At 34.9% G+C, this 20,063-nt stretch overlaps 1 protein-coding gene and 2 long non-coding RNA genes across 33 annotated transcripts in view; 1 reads left to right on the forward strand and 2 right to left on the reverse strand.

The window, feature by feature from the left end:
* Nucleotides 1-966: 966 nt before the first annotated feature.
* LOC103933245 lies at nt 967-4,932 on the reverse strand. 4 transcript variants are annotated; one of them, XR_007257834.1, is made up of 8 exons: nt 4,777-4,932; nt 3,774-3,835; nt 3,514-3,628; nt 3,323-3,393; nt 3,005-3,069; nt 2,304-2,357; nt 1,747-1,809; nt 967-1,196 (listed from the first exon to the last, which is right to left on the reverse strand). It is a non-coding gene; the product is annotated as an uncharacterized LOC103933245 (long non-coding RNA). The 4 variants fall into 4 exon arrangements; XR_007257835.1 differs by having other exon boundaries at nt 967-1,242; XR_007257833.1 differs by lacking the exon at nt 967-1,196 and having other exon boundaries at nt 1,669-1,809.
* Nucleotides 4,933-13,943: 9,011 nt separating this feature from the next.
* Nucleotides 13,944-20,063, reverse strand: part of LOC125476539 — a 44,293-nt gene continuing 38,173 nt past the window's right edge. For 24 of the 28 annotated variants that reach the window (XR_007257838.1, XR_007257847.1, XR_007257856.1 and 21 more), the window contains 2 exons: nt 19,703-19,780; nt 17,388-19,235 (listed from right to left, as the gene is read on the reverse strand). This is a non-coding gene — a long non-coding RNA (uncharacterized LOC125476539). Of the gene's footprint in view, nt 14,194-17,387; nt 19,236-19,702; nt 19,781-20,063 lie in introns of those variants that run through there. The other 4 variants (XR_007257868.1, XR_007257858.1, XR_007257855.1 and 1 more) reach the window with 1 other exon arrangement.
* Nucleotides 15,552-17,228, forward strand: LOC125476537 (probable LRR receptor-like serine/threonine-protein kinase At1g56140). The gene is made up of 4 exons (XM_048582782.1): nt 15,552-15,907; nt 16,019-16,250; nt 16,402-16,552; nt 16,643-17,228. Exons 1-4 carry the CDS (start codon nt 15,760-15,762, stop codon nt 16,763-16,765), a joined length of 654 nt encoding a protein of 217 aa, XP_048438739.1. The 5' UTR covers nt 15,552-15,759; the 3' UTR covers nt 16,766-17,228.

The following is a 20,063-nucleotide window of genomic DNA, read 5'->3' on the forward strand; positions in this document are numbered from 1 at the left end:
AGAGCAGCTTTCATGTGCACGCAGGCATCACCGATGACAAGGCCATCTATGTCACGCGTGGTGGCAATGCTCTCTGGAGATATTGACATAGGCACTGTCATGTTGAAGCCGAGCTATTTGACAGATTATGATTTTAAAGATGTAACAACATCGTTAACAGGTAGCTTTTTGGTGGATGATGGTACCCCATCAACTGCATCCAAGGGTAGTAATGCTCGCCTCAACTATCAGTCGGAAGGCAGCAATGCAAGTGGTGCTAACTCTCCTTGGATTCACCCTGCGCCTTCTGTAAACATCACTCAATCACTGCTCGTTGGCATTATTAGAGAAGGAAGGTGATAAATAATGGGAAATGATTTATGCATGCCTTTTATCCTTTTGTGCACCTCTGTACTTGTCCTTGGGTCTTTTCTGCCTCTAAGGTTTTGGCTATGATGATGTATATCTAAAATAACATACAATTTTATAGATATTTGAGTCAAACTTTCATGTCAATTTTGTGTTAGTATGTTGCAGTGTAAATCTCCTCTTTTAATCGAAGGGAAAAAAAAAATGGATGTTTCTTTTTCTATAGTTGGTGCTATTCACACTACCATTTTAATTTCTCACATTTTTTTGGTAATTTTTGTCTTTTGATCTCTTTTAATTCATTCGATCCGATGGTCGAAAATTAAGAAGAATGGGTGGAGGTAAAATAGGTGTGAATAGCACCACCCTTTTCTATCTGATAGCCAAGTATGTATAATAAAACATAAGCAATCTTAGCAGATGCCTATAAACAAAAGCCACGAGTTGGCTCTAGATGAGTTAATGCCAATTGTTGATTCATTAGTGTCACCCTAATGTAACTCTTTGGTAAGGTTTTTGAACTTAAAACTAATCAAACATGGTGAACCAATTATAGAGAACATAACCCTTGTAACCAATCGGGAAAAGATGCTTTTAAATCCCAGAAGAAAATAAAAATTAAGAGGAGTTTTTAATAAACCATCATTTCAATTATTTTCCAGTCTTACATTTGGGATTAAACATAAAATATAACTAAAAATGCCAACTTTCTAAAAAAAACTACGACTATTTTTACAAATTTCCATTACCCAATACTGAAAAATGAGAATCACGAAGCAATGAAGAACAAAACACAGGAGAACCAAAAAGTTAAAAACAACACGTAACCATTTCAAAGACCCAAAATCCTGCAAGGAAAAAAAAAATCCCATAAAATCAGTACATCAGCGCTCCCTGCAAAACCCCAAAATCATAAAATTATAAAAAGAACCCAAAATCAATGGTATGGTCCTCCTTTCTCCATCATTCAGTAACTAATGACCTAATGGAAAAGAACCCAAAACAGACAGCTTAAAATATGGAAAGTGCTTATAAAAGCTCATGAATAACTTTCGAAGCCTGCATGGAAATGGTATAGCGCAGATAACAACACACAATAAAACTTTGCACAGTATAACCTAAATCCGATATGTTGCATTCCCCAAACACAGATTGTTCAAAATTAATTTCGTCTCCGTCTTCTTTCAAATCTGATAAAATCCCCAAAACACAAAAAACAGCAGCTAACTATTTTTTACTCTGTAAACAACAATATGCATCTTAACCCATTTAACATATTCATAAAATAACATCAAACACATTTAAGCATGAGATAATATAGAAGTGAAGTCTCACAACTTTCATAAAAAATTATTACTTTCTTAGAGAAAGGCTTGAAAAAATATGTAAATTACTCACCTCTATTACAAAAATGTTACAACAGCTGATAAAAAAGGCCAAAAATACGAAAAGCCGCACCTCCTGAAATAAAAAACAGAACCAAACAACACATTCACAATATCAATCTAAACGATATCCAGAAAAAAAGAAATGAACAAACAAAACCCATTTAAATATACAGAACAAACCAAAAAAATGAAAGAACTGAAGCCAGTAAGAAAATGACAAATCTGATACAGCAAAAGGTAACATAATCTATATCGATTTAATTATCCATCCAAAAAGACTTTTAAACGAAGAATATTTTTAAGGATCCAAACAACCATTAAACTAAACAATTAAAAGTAAAAACAGCAAAGCATTCATTGAAGAAATATATATATATATATACATACATACATATATATATATATATTATAACGTATTTGGCTCTTTATACCTAAAAGAAAAACATTGGCTTTCTTGTATGCACTGAAGTATGCATGTGTCTGAAATTTACAATCTATAGAGACTCAATCTCAGACTCAAAAGACATTTAAAGGAAAAGTAATAAGAAAAATAAGTAGTGGTTATACCTATACTCCATGTGCGGACTCCAATTTTCAATCACAATTCAAAATTCAAGAGGCCTATAAATCAACCACATAGGAAAGGATCAGTAGAAGAAAAAGAAAAACAACTGAAGCCAAAATAGCATCTAACAAATCATTTAGAACCATCACAGAAAACAATTTTTGCATATAAGTAATTTAAAGGAATACCATCAGGTCATGCATATATACAACGTACCCAATTAGATTAGTAGCGCATCAACAATTGATGATCAAAAAGTTATTCAACCTCAATTGCTTGAATCTAATTAACTCAAAGATAATAAACAGTCCATTTAATGCACGGGCTGACTGTCAATTTTACAAAACCATAATTCTGTGCAGTTCAAAAACCAAGTGGAAGAATAGGCAAAAACTATCTCATCGCCTGTAAATGTAATTAACTAAATATTAAACTTCACAGCCACAAATAAACCTAAATTCCTCCTAAAACTATCTCATTTAAGCTTCATTTTACTATAATCTATAAGTGTGGTAAAAAATGGGAGGCCAAACGATTTGTTAACAAAAAAGGTAGACATAAAAGTAAAAGGAACAGGGCAGACATTAGTTGAGGAGAAGCTAATGTCACCTTGAATTGACGACAAACAGTTCTTATCTTCTCGAATTAACGAAGATAAGTACCATATTTTGTTAATTCAAGGTAATATAAAAAGAAACTATACCTGTACAGTGTTCAGATGTAGCAATCCTATGCAATCAGCCAAATGATGGGTGTCCTCTCAAAGATCTGTATATCCATTACAGACTAATCTTCAGTCTTGCAGAAAATGATATGTTGACTACAGATTCCCATGCTACTAAAAAACACAAATAATTCTATCTACAAACCAAATAATATGTGCAACTTTATGCTACAATGGTAGAATAAGATGGTTGTACAGGACGACACAAAGATCGAGATTTTTTTTTACTTCTAAAATTCTACACACTTTCGAGCCCTAAATTTTCCCGGAAACAAAAGAAAGTGAAAGAAGTCGTACCTGGTTTGAGAGAGTGGACGCTATCAGCGAGTTTGGTGGAGCAGTGATGGCGGAGATCTCTGGTGAGAAAGCTAATAAGATGGACAAAATCATTGAACAAAAAAAACCTCGATTTTTAAAATTAAAGTCAACAAAAATTTGAACAAAGAAAAGAGAACTCAAACCCGAAACAAATAAGTCGGAGAACTCACCAGGAAACCCAAAGTGTCTGCAGGATTGGCGATTTCCTGAAAACCAAGCTTTTGTAGGTTTAAAATTTCTTCCCTAAGGCAACAGATCCAACATTCTCAACTTTAGCTATTTCAGCTACATAATAGAAAGAAAAAAAAATTAATTTATATAATTAACTAATCTGATTTAAGATTAATCGAAAAGCTTGGAAATTTCAGCTTTAAAATTACATGTCAGGCTGCAAATCTAATAAAAAGCGTAGAATTTTAAAAATGCTGACCTTAAATACAGAGGCCTTCGCAGGCTGCAAAGAAACGTCAGAAACCCGAAAAACCGGATCTCCTGAAACCAAAAACAAAACCAAATTAACCACCATCACCCATAATTCGAAGCCACAAACAAAATCCCCAATATTACAACCCAAATATTTAAACAAAAAAACCCATTTATAAATCCAAATTTACACTCCCAAGTGCAAGACTCTAAGCTCCAACTGTTCTTTCTCAACTTTAGCTATTTCAGCAACATAACATAAATAAATAAATAAAATTAATTTAACTATAATTAACTAATATGATTTAAGATTAATAAAAAAAAACTTGGAAATCTGCTTGAATTCAATCTCAAAATTGAAAACGAACACTTCACTTTTACAAAAGTTGTACAAAGCGAAAAAAAAAAAAAAAAGAAAAAAAAAGACAAATCAAAGTCTCACAAAGGGCCACAACGACAGCAAAATTGCAACAGAAAGAGGAAAAATGTTCAATCAAACCTTTGGATAACTCTTCTCAGGCACACAAATTCAAAGCCACAAAAATCCAATCTAAAACATCGATTCACAGACTGAGATGCACAAAATGATATATTAACAAATCCAAAACGAAACACAAAAATTAAGAACCAACAAGCAAATAAATACTGATATCCCCTGCATACGTGAGCACACGTTCAAAAAGCCTCTCAAAGGCTGAGATTCAACTTTCAAATATGAAGACTTTAAGCCACAATTGTTCTTTCTTAACTTTAGCTACTTCAGTTACATAATCAGAAAAAAAAAAAATTAATTATATTAACTAATCTGGGTTAAAATCACACCTCAGGCTGCAAGTAGAATCACACTGAACGCAAACAAAATACGAACTAAGAACTGAAAATTTCGGTGAAAGCACTGAGAGAGATGAGGAGGAATAACAAATGATTTACTGGAAATATGGAAAAATATCAGATCAAAATTCGGACAGAAATAAACAATACACATTAGGGATTTGGGACGGGGGACGAACCTGTTTGGCGGATTGGAGCCGGGATCGGATCGACGATGCGATGTGTAAAAAATGAGCGTTGAGGGAGCGGAGCAGCAGCAGCCAACACTTCCCTGCAGTACTTACTTGAAAACCCAGATCAAACCAACCCAAGTTTCAAGGTCATTGTGCCCGTAGCCCACGTCATCACTTAATGGCAGTGTTGTCAGTTTGATTAAAAGATTGTTTTAAAATTAACTGTTTAGATATGATTCTAGAATAAAAAAAACTTAATGTACCAAATGTTGAAATCACGAAATTTAAATAAACTGATATTTACCCAAAATTTAAAGAACTAAATTTAACAACCACTGCTTGTTTAGTATGACACAGATTTCCTCCGTTTGATTGCTAAAATAATGTTCAGAAACAAAACAACTTAATTTCCGTTCTATGTCGTGGTGGATGTTTATTTTAACTAGCTTATTGAGTTTATAACTTATGAATTTAAGATCTTCAGCTTTAATATTTAAAGATTAATTTTTTTTTAGTGAAGTGGTTAAAGAAGAGTACAAGAAACGTTCTGTTTATTCCTCCATAATAGATCAAGGAAGGTGAGTTGATCCTAAGTTTTAACCCTTTACTGTTTTTTTTTTTAATCAATATTTGGCAAGCTATCATACATAATAACATAACTTAAGACTCGTTTGGATGTATTTTTAAAATAACTAAAAACACTTTTAGAGAAAATGTTTTTGAGTTCCAAAAGCATTTAAAGTGTTTTCTGCAAGAAACACCAGTTATGTGCTTCTTCGAGGAAGCATTTAAGTGCTTTTCTAGGATTTACTTGCATTTTTACTAAAAATTGGTTATACAAATATTTTCACTAAAAGCGTTTTCAATTATTTTAAAAGCACATTCAAACGAGCTCTTAGCACTTGCCAAAACAATTAAACATGTAATATAACTTAGCATTTACATTTTTCATTTACAGTTGGTAGCCACAAATCAACTGACTCAACTTTATATCAATATTGGAGCCTTAAAAGTGTAAGTCATCTTTTTCATTCTAGTTTATAAAATGAATTAAGTTCTGAAGTTTATATATTCTGAAACTTAAGTATTACACACACACACATATATACATATCACTTCATAAAGATAATACATGTAAATACAAAAAAAATTTACAATTTTTTGTATCCAGGCTGTATCGATGAAATATTTTTTTATGTAAAAATTTTCTGACATTTTAAGTGTAAAGAATATTGATGCCTGAAATCCTGTCATTAGTTTTTTTTTCCAACAGAATTTTACAATCGGTTGAATTCTTTTCAAATATGCATAATTTCTTTGTGCGGTTTATCTTTTAGTTTCTTGGTCAAGCAAATTTATATGTCTTTTTTCTCAGATTATTCTACTCGAGATTAGTTGTGTTTTGTGGGTTTAGTTAGGGGAACTGAATTAACTATTTTTTTTTTGGGGGTTTTCTTTCAGAATGTGTTGAATCACTTTATTTGTTGTTTAGCTTATCTTGCGTTTAGATTCGGTGTTATGAAATACTCATGACACTACTCACCAAGGTGCAAAACCATCAGCAGGTATCTCTGCAAAATCAGTACATTGTCATTTTATTTCTTTAATTTTTGTTTAACCATCCGTAATTCCCAAACCCAAACAAAGCATCAAATTAATATAAATTTTTTTTCAAAAAGATCTGGGTTAAAGAAAATTTTCGGAGTTAATTCATAATATTTTATAAAAGGTTTATCCTATTCTATTCTGATTTGAGGTAACTATCAATTTACTTGGAAATATTTATATGCCAGGTTAAATATGCCATTTGACAAAGCATGGTTTGTTCCTAGATTCTGTAATTATTTTCATTTTATTCAGGATTCATTCAAGTTCCAATTTGAACTATTGGAAGATGTTTATGTAATTCGAAGTACCTAATTGGTTTTTTACCAATATACAGGACTCAAACACTGAAGAATACCTGCTTTCTCCCTCTCTCTCGTGATGATTGATGTGGAGAAGCAGCCCCGGAGAAGGTGAGAATCCAGCCCTTCCAAATTGCACAAATAGAAGATGTTGCCAAATACTTAATATTTTATTATTGCCACATTATTGCTGACCCATTGTGAGGATTAACCCACTCCTCCACCCACTTAATGTGGATAATATCGTTTGTTAAAAAAAATATTTAATTTAATAGAGTTGGGTGTTTCGTATCCATTCAACAAATTTTATACTGAATTTAAAAAACAAATATACAAGTAAAATAGTAGGTCAAATTCAATATTAGTTATCTTAACTTCTGTTTAGTAGATGTATACTATTGTAGGGTTTAACGAATTTTATTTTTAGTTGATAATTAATTGATGATTAATTTATTCCATTATTCATTATTTTATCGCCAAATATTTTGAATATTCATTAGCAAAAGATATAGGGGTAACTATTTAATTAATAGAATTTTAATGGTGGATTGCATTTCTTCAGTTATAAATATGGTGAACCCATTATTCAATACTAGCTCAATAGTCATAATGTTTTTCTCTATCTTTATTTTTGAATTTTGATATATAATCTATTTGAGTTTTCTACAGAGAATAATCTATTTGAATTTTAACATTAGCAATTTCCTCTATGTATATAATGTGTTGAGTTTGTAGAATAATTGTGGGCTTTTGCCCAGGCTGATCAAAGAGAAATCAGGTCTTAGTCACAATCATATAAAAAACATGATATACAAGGTATAGAAGAAATATGTGCAACTTTGAATTTAATGAATTGTGGTGTTTTGTCTTCTGAGTTTCTAACCTTTTAATATTGGAAGACCTAAAACATTATTCCAATGTATCATTTCTGGAATTTGGTATTTTCTCTTTACTAGAGGATTGAATTGCTTTGTCATAGAGATATTTCAAAAGGGAATCAGGCTTTCAAAGTAAGATACAGATACAAATGATACGAAACTATATATGACTATCTTCTTATCTAATTAACTTCGATTTGTATTTAATACAAATAATTATTTTGGCAGATATGGAATACTTACGTTACATCCTTAGGAGTATAGTGTTTGCCTTTTTTTTGAGAGCAACTATTTCGAGGTTTGATTCATAGGGTGAACATTGACAATATCCGCATTAAAGGAACACGGTTAGTACGTTTCAAGTTTTGTTACGTTATTTTCACAGAATTAAGAGAATAATTTTATGTTCATATTGAATATTCATTCATGCTCACATATTTATATGAGTAGAATCTTTGATTGTTTCATCTCATTTGGGATTTTACTTTTTAGTGAATGTACAGTTTTCATCTCATTTGAGATTCTACTTTTTAAAAGTGGTCAATGAATATATCCATTCCTGTTGATACTTAATAGTGTTGCTCTAACAAGTTCGTGATTTACGGTTTCAAGAATAATGCTCTAAATTGCGCTTCATGAACAACTTATACAGAGTTAGCAAATGCTAAGGTAATTGTTTCTATGTGAGTGAATCTAATTTATAAATTCATATTCTCACTGGGTTGTAGCTTTGCTAATTGAATTTCTATCATAACTGTTTTCACTTTTTTTTTTTTTTTAATTGGAGTAAACGCAACACCATATGATTTAAAATACAGCTTTTACTAGCTTTTACTAGCTTTTACTAGCTTAGTTCATGGGACAACATCTTCTGCTACCTCAACCAACGGTACATGACAAAAACTTTTCATGTTCCAATCGTAATCTTTTTTGTATGTAAACATCTTCCTAACGTTTTCAACGTAAATAATATTAATCTTCTATGTCACAATCTTCTATATCTTTGATACAATTTATTTTGTAATTTTTAATCCCGCAACAACGCGTGGGCACTGTTTTCTAGTATATATCGGATGTCGACACACGTTATGGCAAACTCTACACTTATGATTGCCATCCTCAAACAGACAATGACCGAAGCTCGCCTAATTAGGCTAATTTCCTGCATGTCGTTTTGAATCCTTAAATACGAATTGACCCTATATGCCTAGTGGCCAACTTCCGTATATTATTGTTGAGTATATTAAAAAACCTCCCACTATAAATGTTTTTCTAATTTGTAAATGGGAAACGAAATTGAAAGGGAATAAAATTGGCAAGGAATGAATTTAAACTTTCGTGATGATGAGGAATGAAAAGGCTTTATGAAGAATTTGATTACCATGTTTACTTTTTTGTTTTGAAAAAAGGACTACATGGTGGCAAAGCTACGAAAATGCATCTTTTTAAAAATCAAAAAACTCATAGAGGCGTTTCAATCTTTCTAACTGCCATCTTGTGTTGTTCTAATACATGTTCAATTATGTAAATGCCTTTGCAGTTTGGTCAATTTTATTGAAATTTCAAACAATATTTTTGTCAAGGTGTGCACATCGAAAACACATGGCCACAAATTCCACCAATTATTGGGTGGATTAGAAGGACCAAATTAGAAACCAAGATATTCGATATAAAATAAGAGTGGCAGCAATTAAAGATAAGATGAGAGAAAATCGGTTAAAATGAATGGACATGTGAACAAAAGTCCTACAAATGCTATTGTTAGAAAAAGACGGAGGGTCAGTGTAAAAAGGGTAAAGGAAAACCTCATAATACTTGGAAATAGATTTTAAGAAAAGAATGGAGTACCCAAGGATGATGGAAAACTTGACGCAAATCAAAGCACAGTAGCGTTCCGGGAGACATATAGCCGATCCCGTTTAGTGGGACAAAGCTTTGTTGCTGTTGTATTTGGTGGATTGGAAGGAATTATTGAGTTTTTGCAACTATGTGAGAAATTTTTAATTGTGATGGAAACTCAAGCGGTACACCACGTATTTTAATGGAAGTTGCGGGAAATTTTATTTTTTAAGTTATTAACTTTTTAGCACACATATCTCACTATTTGTATAGTGACAAGTGGTATACTATCTCGTGTACTGGTCACATTGAAAAATCTCTCGCAACTATATATGAACCAGCAGTTGTGGCGTTACATATTTCAATGCTTGGCCTTGGGCATTAAATTTTGCCATTAATATCCCAACGCCATTGCCAACTATATATGAACTACCACGATTCGCTACGATAGTCTACTTTTTCAATGACTATCAAAGCACACATATGTTTTAATGGAAGCACAGTAATTTTTACCTTTCACACATCTTTATTAATTTTTTATAATTGGAAGCACAGTAACGTTCCCGGAGATGACGACAGACTTGACGCAAATCAAAGCACAGTAACGTTCTGGGAGACATACAGCCGATCCCTCTTAGTGGGACAAAGCATTGTTGCTGTTGTATTTGGTGGATTGGAAGGAATTATTGAGTTTTTGCAACTATATGAGAAATTTTTAATTGTGACGGGAATATAAGCGGTACATCATGTGTTTTAATGGAAGTTGTGCGAAATTTTATTTTTTAAGTTATTAACTTTGTAGCACACATATCCCACTATTTGTATAGTAACAAGTGGTATACCATCTTGTGTACTGGATACATTGAAAATTCTCTCACAACTATATATGAACCAGCAGTTGTGGCGTTACATATTTCAATGCTTGGCCTTGGGCATTAAATTTTGCCATTAATATCCTAACGCCATTGCCAACTATATGAACTACCACGCTTCGCTACAATAGTCTACTTTCCAATGAATGAGATAGGCCTTGGGCATTAAAAGCGATTGTATTTTCTGTCAGCACTTATTTTTACTTTTCACACCTCTTTGTTAATTTTTTATAATTAATCTTTTTCAACTTATTTGATTTGACTGCTTAAAATTAAGAAGAATTTATGACAAGCAAAAATAAGTGTGAAGAAATCTTGTTAATGAGGAAGTGAGAAGATGAGATAGGATTCGATAGTCACCAGTATCGATTCCCGGCAAAAATCCATGGCAGACCAGTATCTCTCGCGTGTGGACGTCATCTCACGCGAAGCAAGTATGAAAAACAAGACGTTGTTGCCACACGTTTTGGGATACACGATTTTATATCAACTTAATGGACGCGGATGACTTTTTCTTTTGTTGACCCGAGGTTGACTTTGGGTTTAGATAATTCAATATGTATCAGTACCCACCATTCATATATGTAGTGAAACTTCAATCTTAACCGTCAACGTCCTTCACTTGTACTCTCTGTCACTTTATTTTTTTGATAAAATATTTTATAATATTGATAAAGAAATTATATAAAAAAGATGAAGTGTTCAAGAGTTGATGAAAAATTTTATTTTGAACGATTCTCTTTGATATTTCTTCTTTTTTTTTCTTTTTTTTTTTTCCAAAAAGGTAGCTCCGCATGATTTTTCACCGTCCAATTACGTGTCAGTAGGGTTACAAGACCATTTTTGTCTCCCTAGGGCCTCACCTGAAGGTGCTTTTCTTTCAGAGGACACTTTAAGAGTCTTTCACTTGGACTAGATGATTACACACATCATTTTTAAACAAAACACAACCCTAAACCATTTTTTTCAGTCGTGATCTGAACCACTGCAGTGCCATAACGATGGGTATCGTCATGACAGCCCATCTCACGGAGCCTCCGCTTCATCCTCCTTCTAGTCAAAATTTCATTTTTTAATAACATGGTTTGTTTATTTATTATATGACTATTAGATTATTAAATTTGGCTGAATTTTAGTATAATTAATTTTTAAAGAGTGACTTTGAAAGTAAAAGATTCAAATTATGTACACCAGATGAAAATAAATAAATAAAATAGAGCGAAATTATTTTAATGAGAATATTGCTATCATTACAATTAATGGAAGAGGAAATATAATGAGCCAGTGTTATATACATCCCCAAGTGAATGAGAACATTCAACAACGGCAAGTTGCTGCGGAGGAAAGCGCATGCAGAGACTTGGTCCAAATGTAAAGTTGGGTGTGAGAATGTGAGGACAAAAAGAGACTAAATTATATAAGGATTTATAAGTGGTTGTAAGACTTCTCATATTGCCAATTGATTTTATAAAAATGCTACTCTTACCATATATTTGTATCATTATTTATATCATCTTTCTAATAAAGATATGATTCATATGCGTTGGTGGACACTACAGTTATTAGAGAGATAAAATAAATGATAATATAAATAGGTAGTAAGTATAACATTACTCTTGATTTTATTGTTGAATATTAACTTTCTTAATTGGGAAAAATGTATGATACAAGTCGCATATTTTGTAGCTGCCTTTCTTTTAAGAACAATACTTGGGTACTCAACTGGGAGTACTGAAATTTACTCGCTTCTGATGTGCCCCAATAATATTACAACATGTAAACATGTGTATTTCAAAACTTTATCCCAATATTTGTATCTTACTAACCGAACACTCAATTATCATTTTAAACTCATAACCAAACACCCTTCATCTTCTTTCTCATTCTGTTAGATGCCATAGCTAATCCATATCCACGGACCCCAGCCACCCCATATCCTCCTTCCACCAGATCCCCCCACACCCCTGCATCAGAGGATTTGCTCTCTCTTTCGTTCTTTCTCTTCGAACCAGCATCAAAAGGAAGTGGCCGATAATGACATGGTTTCCGGCGAAGGGCAGAGAAGTGGTTCTGGGTACGTCTTTTGGGTAAATTACAGTATACAATTCAATTAATATGATCAAAGTCTTGGCCAACTCCAGGTGGGAAATTAAAAAAGTGGCCGCCATTTGATCATACAACTTGGACAAAATATATTACAGAATAAATTAAGCTTAACTATCGGTCTAACCACAATTTTATACTTCATATTTTAAATATTGCAATGTCATACATCGGTTAAAATTTCTGTCAATTTAACTGTTAAATGATGATAAGGTAAGAATAAAAAATTAATTAATTAATAATAAATTACTAATTCTTATTTAACAATTAAACTTAATTTAAAAAAAAAAAAAAAAAAAAAACTCTCGTCATTTCCCCAGAAATCCTCTCCTCCCCCTCCCTCCTCCGTCCCCCTTCTTCCTCATTCGTCCCCTTCACTCCCTCATCCGTCCCCCTTCTTCCTCGTCCATCCGCCGCCTTCGAGTCCACCGATTCGGACCAGCGAACCGAACGGACGGACGGAAATGAGAAGGTGTAGAGGTTGACACGCATCGGGGAAGCGAATCCGTAGAAGTGGTGGTAACCCAGAAAGTGGGAAAAAAAGGGGAAAGAAAAAGAAAAAAGTTTGACTGTAATGAACTTCCATTCTTCAATTAATATTATGGAGGATTTCGAAAATCCGGAGTTCTGGGCGAATTTTCAAATGGCCACTTCTTGAATTTTTGAAAATTTAATTTCTCTAATTTCTTGAATTTTCTGGGTTTGTATTTGTGTTTTTTGTTTTGGGTTTTGTTTTTGTGGGGTTCGTCGTTTTGGCTTCCTGGAACTCTCCCTTTGCAATTTTATTTGGTGGTTTTTCTTAGAAAAATGCCGGGGCTGTGGAATATCAGTGGAGAACCCTGCAGTGGATCTGCCATCAACGGCACCGATTTTGATAGCCCCGATAACAACCCAGCCATCGTTTGCGACTGTTCTTACGACAACAATGCTACATGCCACACCACCAAACTGTATGTTAAACTACTATCTCTTGATGAACAAGATTTCCATGCCTCTCCATATATGTTAACGTCATAATTTGACACTGTAGCTCCATGCCACTGCTGATTTTTCAGGCAAGTGTATGCTCTTAACAAACGAGAGGTGTTTCCGAAAGAATTTGTGGCTCTAAGATATCTCACATCTTTGTACGAATTTTTTTCAACTCCCTTCTCTGTTTTCGGTTCATCAAAATCATATATTGGCTATTAAAAATTGTAGAATTATAAGAGAGACGAGCTTCCAACACCACCGATACTGTCTTCAACTTGATAATCACCACCTGCACTATCCGTCAGGTGTGGGGTTTATCTCAAAGGGCCTCATATACAAAACATGGTGATGTTGTAAGATTTGGATATTTAAACTCTTCTTTTTTTTATTTCTCTAGCCGATGTGGGATTTCTACAAAAATATGGTGATGTTGTAAGATTAAGAGTTAACGATTACACTTCCTTTCAATTTTTGTAGGAGTATCGGTAAGAATTATTTCACCGGTCCCCTACCGGCATTCATTGGCAATATGTCTGCATTGACTGAATTGTAAGTAGTGAGAGAACATTTCTTTAAGTACTCATACTCCTGATGAGATCCGTAGCAATTTGTATACTTCATTTTGAATATCATAATCTACAGTTATGTTCTTTACACCTTTTCGCTACTATTTATGCCGTAATCTACAAAAAATCATTATGCTTTTATTGAATAATGCAGTACTAGTTTCCTGTTATGTAATGTAATTCATTGGCAATAACGCAGTACTCATCTCCATTCAGGTATATTCCATTAAATTCATTCTCTGGGCCCATCCCCAAGGAGCTTGGAAACCTTAAGGAGCTAACTCAGCTGTAAGCCATGAAAAATTAGAGAGCGTACAATAAAATTTTGTGTCGTAAACATTAGATACAGAACCTGTTGTTATAAGCTAGAAATCTGGTTATGAATGAACAATCCAAGAACAGAAAATGAGAAGGATAACAATTGAAGAATATTCTGAAGGTTTCTCTCTAGCAAAGCATATTCTCTTCATCTCTCTACAATTCATACACACTCTGTGCTTTACATAACCGTTGGAATCCAAGGTGGATTCTCTCTCTTCACAAAACAATCTCAGCCTTACATCTAGCTAGTTGCTAGGATCATTACACCTGGCATTGTTTGCCTTACTACATTAGAGCTGCACACTTGGTATTTTAAACTCAAGTGAATACACAAATTTGATACACATCTTATTTCCTAATCAGCTATATACTTACAATTCAACACAACCTTCTATCACTCTTCAATAATTGCTTTCAAGTAAGTGTTTGCCCGTTCAACATGACTTGCAGGAGCATCAAATCAAATAATTTCTCCGAAACACTCCCTCCAGAACTTGGTAATTTAGTCAAGCTCAAGCGACTGTAAGTGCTTCGTTAAATCATCAAATTTGAATTACATGTTAATTCCTTACGGATGAGCAAAAATTGCACTTTATCGTATGAAATGGGTATTAATCAGTTGCCTTATGATTTTCCCAGTTACATGGACAGCTCTGGAGTCGGTGGTAAAATTCCTTCAACATTTGCCAAGCTCACCAAGATGCAAAAGCTGTAAGAACGGCTCTTAAATCGTATTTTAGATTTGTTCGTTTATCCAGTACTTTGAGATTGCTTTTCTTGGATGAGCTTAGAATAAGTCAACTTTTTGAATTTTAGCTGGGCATCGGACAATCCTTTCTCAGGAAAGATACCTGATTTCATAGGGAATTGGACACAACTCACTTCTTTGTAAGTAGAGAAACCTTTGATCTTTTGCAGTTTATGAAAGCAGACCTGAGATGGATAATTTGTTCACAAGCTTCTTATATGTTTCTGTAGGCATTTACAAGGGGGCTCTTTTGAAGGCCCAATACCAACCAGCTTTTCTAAATTGATCTCATTGGAGTATCTGTAAGTACAAATGTTTCAAAAATTGTAATTCTCTCTCTTTCTCCGAAGACGGGATTTCAGTTTATTTTACCCAATTCAAGTTTCTCTGCTCTGACATTAACACACAGAAGTAAGAATGCTTTCACGAAAGTAAAACTTACGTCATACTGTTTTGTGAATGTGCAGATATTCTAGGATTAGGCCCCCGACCATATACTTTCAGTTATGCTGAATTGAGAGCTGCAACTGAAGATTTTAATCCTTCAAATAAGCTAGGAGAGGGATGATATGGCCCCGTTTATAAGGTGAAATTCGTATTACATCAATATCATGTACTTGAAGTAATGACAAGAGAAAGGAGAGAGAGAGCAAGAGAAGAAAATAGCTTTTGTTTTCTTTCCTTTCACCTCACGAAATTGTCTTTCTGTGTACATTGTAGGGTACACTTTCTGATGGTAGAGTAGTGGCTGTGAAGCAACTTTCAGTATCATCTCACCAAGGGATGAGGCAATTTGTATCTGAAATTGCTACCATATCTGCTGTGCAACATCGGAATTTAGTGAAATTGTATGGATGCTGCATTGAAGGCAGCCACCACATTTTGGTTTATGAGTATCTTGAAAACAAGAGCCTTGATCAGGCACTTTTTGGTACAAACCTATCTACCTTTAGGTTGCACAAAAACAACATTGTTTGCAATTTCAAGCACTCTAAAATTGTTAAGAAATGTTTCTGATTGGATGTGTTCACTAATATTTCAGGAACAAGTAACTTGCACCTTGACTGGCCTACTCGATTCAATATATTGTTAGGAACAGCAAGAGGACTTGCTTACCTTCATGAGGAGTCAAAGCCAAGGGTTGTACATCGAGATGTCAAAGCTAGTAATATTTTGCTCGATGCAGAACTCTCCCCAAAAATATCAGATTTTGGATTGGCAAAGCTTTATGATGACAAGAAAACCCACATTAGCACCCGGGTTGCAGGGACAATGTAAGCCATCCTTTATTGTTTTTCCATAGGTTACATATATTATAGCCACACACATTTATACTTGCATGAAATTATAAGACACATCATGTTAATAATGCCACTAATGATCTCAAGAAACATTGTGCAACCATTTGATTATCTTGCATTGTAGAGGCTATTTGGCACCAGAGTATGCATTGTTTGGCCATTTGACAGAGAAGGCCGATGTGTTTGGTTTTGGAGTCGTTGTTTTGGAGATCCTCAACGGAAGACCAAACTCTTACAATAACTTGGATCCAGAAAAGATTTATCTTCTTGAATGGGTAGGAATTGCTTTCGCTTAGCTTCATTTTGGCATTGTTGTGAAGAACTTATTTATACGTTCCTTTGACCGTGGCATGATGTTTTTTTAGGTATGGACTTTACATGAAAACGACCAAACTCTCGGGCTGGTGGATCCCAGATTGACAGAGTTTGACAAAACTGAAGCGACTAGACTGATAAGAGCAGCTCTCCTGTGCAGGCATCACCGATGACGAGGCCATCTATGTCACGCGTGGTGGCAATGCTCTCTGGAGATATTGACATAGGCACTGTCATGTCAAAGCCGAGCTATTTGACAGATTATGATTTTAAAGATGTAACGACATCGTTAACAAGTAGATTTTTGGGGGAGGATGATACCCCATCAACTTCATCCAAAGGTAGTAATGTTCGCCTCAACTATCAATCGGGAGGCAACAATGCAAGTGGTGCTTCTGTAAACGTCACTTAATCATTGCTAGTTGACATTAAAGGAGAAGGAAGGTGAGAAATATTGAGAACTGATTTTCACACGCTCTTTTTACCCCTTCGTAGATGCCTATAAACAAAATCCACGAGTTGGCTCTAGATGAGTTAATGCCAATTGTTGATTCATTAGTGTCACCATATTGTGACTCTTTGGTAAGGTTTTTGCATAAGCAACCTCTTTTACATGAATGATTATTAATTGTTCGTCGCTCAATGTCACCTGAAGAAAATCTTTGATTATTACTTGTTTCTCACATGAGTGGTCTCAACGGTGGGGCTGGGTAAAACGAAAATGTAGGGAAGTTCATGCTCACCAAAGCAAATCCCAATTGAAAAATAACCTCGAATCAACCAAAAATTCCAAAGTAAGATCAACCCATTTAAGGCTATGGTGCTCATCTAGTTGTCTTTGTGCCCTTTTTCTTTACATTTGGAAGTGCCAGTGCCAGATCACTTGAGGCAACAAGTCCAGGCCCCACATTTTATTCGTTTTTATTGCCCCACTCAAAGTGACTGTTAGAATTTGAACGTTATAAGCCTACCGTTTTCCAGTCCCACTTTTTTAGTTCTTGTCACTCACTTTGCTCCTCTACAAAAGTATTAATTACATGTATATACACACACACACACAAACACACACACACACACACTTATTAGCAACACATATGCCCCTATATATACTTTCTCTTAGTCTCATCAGAACTCAAAGAAAGGAGAGCTTTGGAGAAGTGAAAGCAGTAGCATAAACTAGAAGAACAAAGGGAGACATCTTAATCTCCCCCCAGAAGCTGAAGTTGCTGCCTGTCAAGAAGTGTTTGTATGTGGTCAAGGCAAACACCTTCTTGACCATCTTATTTAGCTTCAAATTCGCATTCACTACCTCTTCTAGAATCACATCGAACACGTTCCCGAAATCAGCCGTCCAGTCCTGGCTTTTGATCAAAGTTTGCATATATTCGGCCCTCCAATTAAGATCCTCGCCTTGTATCGAATGCAGCTGAGGGTCTTTGCTTTAGGTGACCACATTTCCCTTCCACGGCTCATCACTCAATTGAAGCAACAAAAGCCCCAAAGCCAAACCCACCGACAAGGTGTTGTCGACATCACTCATCCAACCAATTCTTCTGCTTCCCCTGATTTGAGTAGACCTCCATCATTTCCTTCCACTTAACATCAGCCTCTTGCTCAAGCTCAAAATACTTGATATAGCTTAATATGTCATGCGAAAGCAGCGCTGCACGCCAGGATCAACCTCATTAGCTACAGCCAGTTGCTCTCGCTTGTACTCCGCTCTATAACCCCACCGGTTGGCAGGTACCCTGGCCTCTGGCGCCATAGTTTTTCTCAAGGGCGACAAAACCTCCTTCATCAGTCGGTCAATACAACAAAGACTACTATCCCCTTCTCAGAGGCATGATTCTGACCGGAAAACCTTCCTCGCAATGTTTTCGAACAACATATGATGATCAGCGATGGTAGGCAAAAAGGTAACTACTTGGGTAATCTCCAAGCAATAATCATCATGATGGTCATGGTCATGGTCCTTATGATGATGAAATTTTTCAATATCAAACTTGAGGCTCTGGGCAAAAATATCCAAAACACGGTTGTGCAAGAAGCAATAATCAACGTCGCGCTTGTATTTCTGAGCCGCCTTGTTGGCCGTGTGGATCACCTTCCTCCTCAACAACAATTCGCTTACCTCTGACTTGGCATCCTTGACCTTCACCATTCCGTTTGAATCCGCCTCTTCCCTCGTCCTTCCAGTAAATTTCAAGTGAGCTTCGCCTCGTAAAACTTGCAAAAGAATGCAGGGAAGGTGTAGGATATGTCCAAAGGAGCCGGAAATTGGCACAAGATTGTATGCAAGGGTTTTCGAGTGGTTCTGGTGGAGCCAAACCGCCGCTGTGAAGAAAGCTTCGTCTTGGTTGCGTTTTTCACCGTCGCCGCGTCTGTCTATGAAATTGCAGATGAGTTTGTGTGTGGTTAGAGGATTATGCGACCAGGCCAAGGGAAGCACTTGGTTCATCAGAGTTTTGTGGAATTCCACGATCGACATGGCGTCCTTGGTGTAATGGAAGTACATATCAACGTAAGGGTTATTGATGTTGTGGAAGCCTAATTGGAGGAGCAATTCTTGTGAATTGCGATCAAACAACCTTGTTTCGGCATGCTTCCAGAATCAATATCACTAGCAAGAATGCCCGCGCTTTGCTACAGGTTTTCAAACCATGAATAACATTCGTAGAAAAATTAACTGAAAATGCTACAGAAATACAATCGCATTCTTAAATGTAGCAATTCAGACAACACATGAGTAACGCTCACAAAACCACACATTTACACAATTATCTCCAAATGAAAGAAAAAGCAAGAGATAGGTGAATTGATCCATAAAATAAGTAGTTCAATTTACATTGCTACTCTCTTGTAACTTATTAGAGCTTCTTTGCAGATCAATCATAATGATTTTTTCATTGCTTTCACCAAATATTTCTATAGTTTTCTAGTAGTCCAATTGATAGAAAAAATAGCAAGTGCGATTTTATTCGCTGCTTTGAATGTGTTGTAAAGATAATACCACCAACTAAGGGTGGCAATTGATTCTTGTAATAACATACTATAAAAGTAAAGGTATGGATAAAAAAGAAAATGCATCCTTTGAAAGATATAGAACAAACCTGGAATTCAACGAATTGTTCTTTTACAAAGCGCAACCCCAAACTTGATTTCCCAGCTCCAACATCCCCAAGAAGCACCTGAAGAAGAACATCAAACATCACTGTGGTGATCATGATATGCAATACCCAAAGAAAATAAACCTATTCATCACATAATGCTAAAATACATATGCCTACATATCCATAATTCCTATGTTTACGAAACATCTTTCGATAAATCACAACCTTCATTTTAAAATGGACTTTTGTATTTATATTTTGCTTGAGTATGGTCTTGGTTAAAACTTAGCATTCTAGCATTTACTTATATGATATCATATAGCAAGAAAGCTTTGAGACCAAGTCACAGTTTATTGTATTC

Source organism: the organism of the source record quoted next, unplaced genomic scaffold, assembly GCF_019419815.1.
Source record: "Pyrus x bretschneideri cultivar Hongxiangsu unplaced genomic scaffold, Pyrus_bretschneideri_v1 Contig19, whole genome shotgun sequence".
Taxonomy (NCBI): domain Eukaryota; kingdom Viridiplantae; phylum Streptophyta; class Magnoliopsida; order Rosales; family Rosaceae; genus Pyrus; species Pyrus x bretschneideri.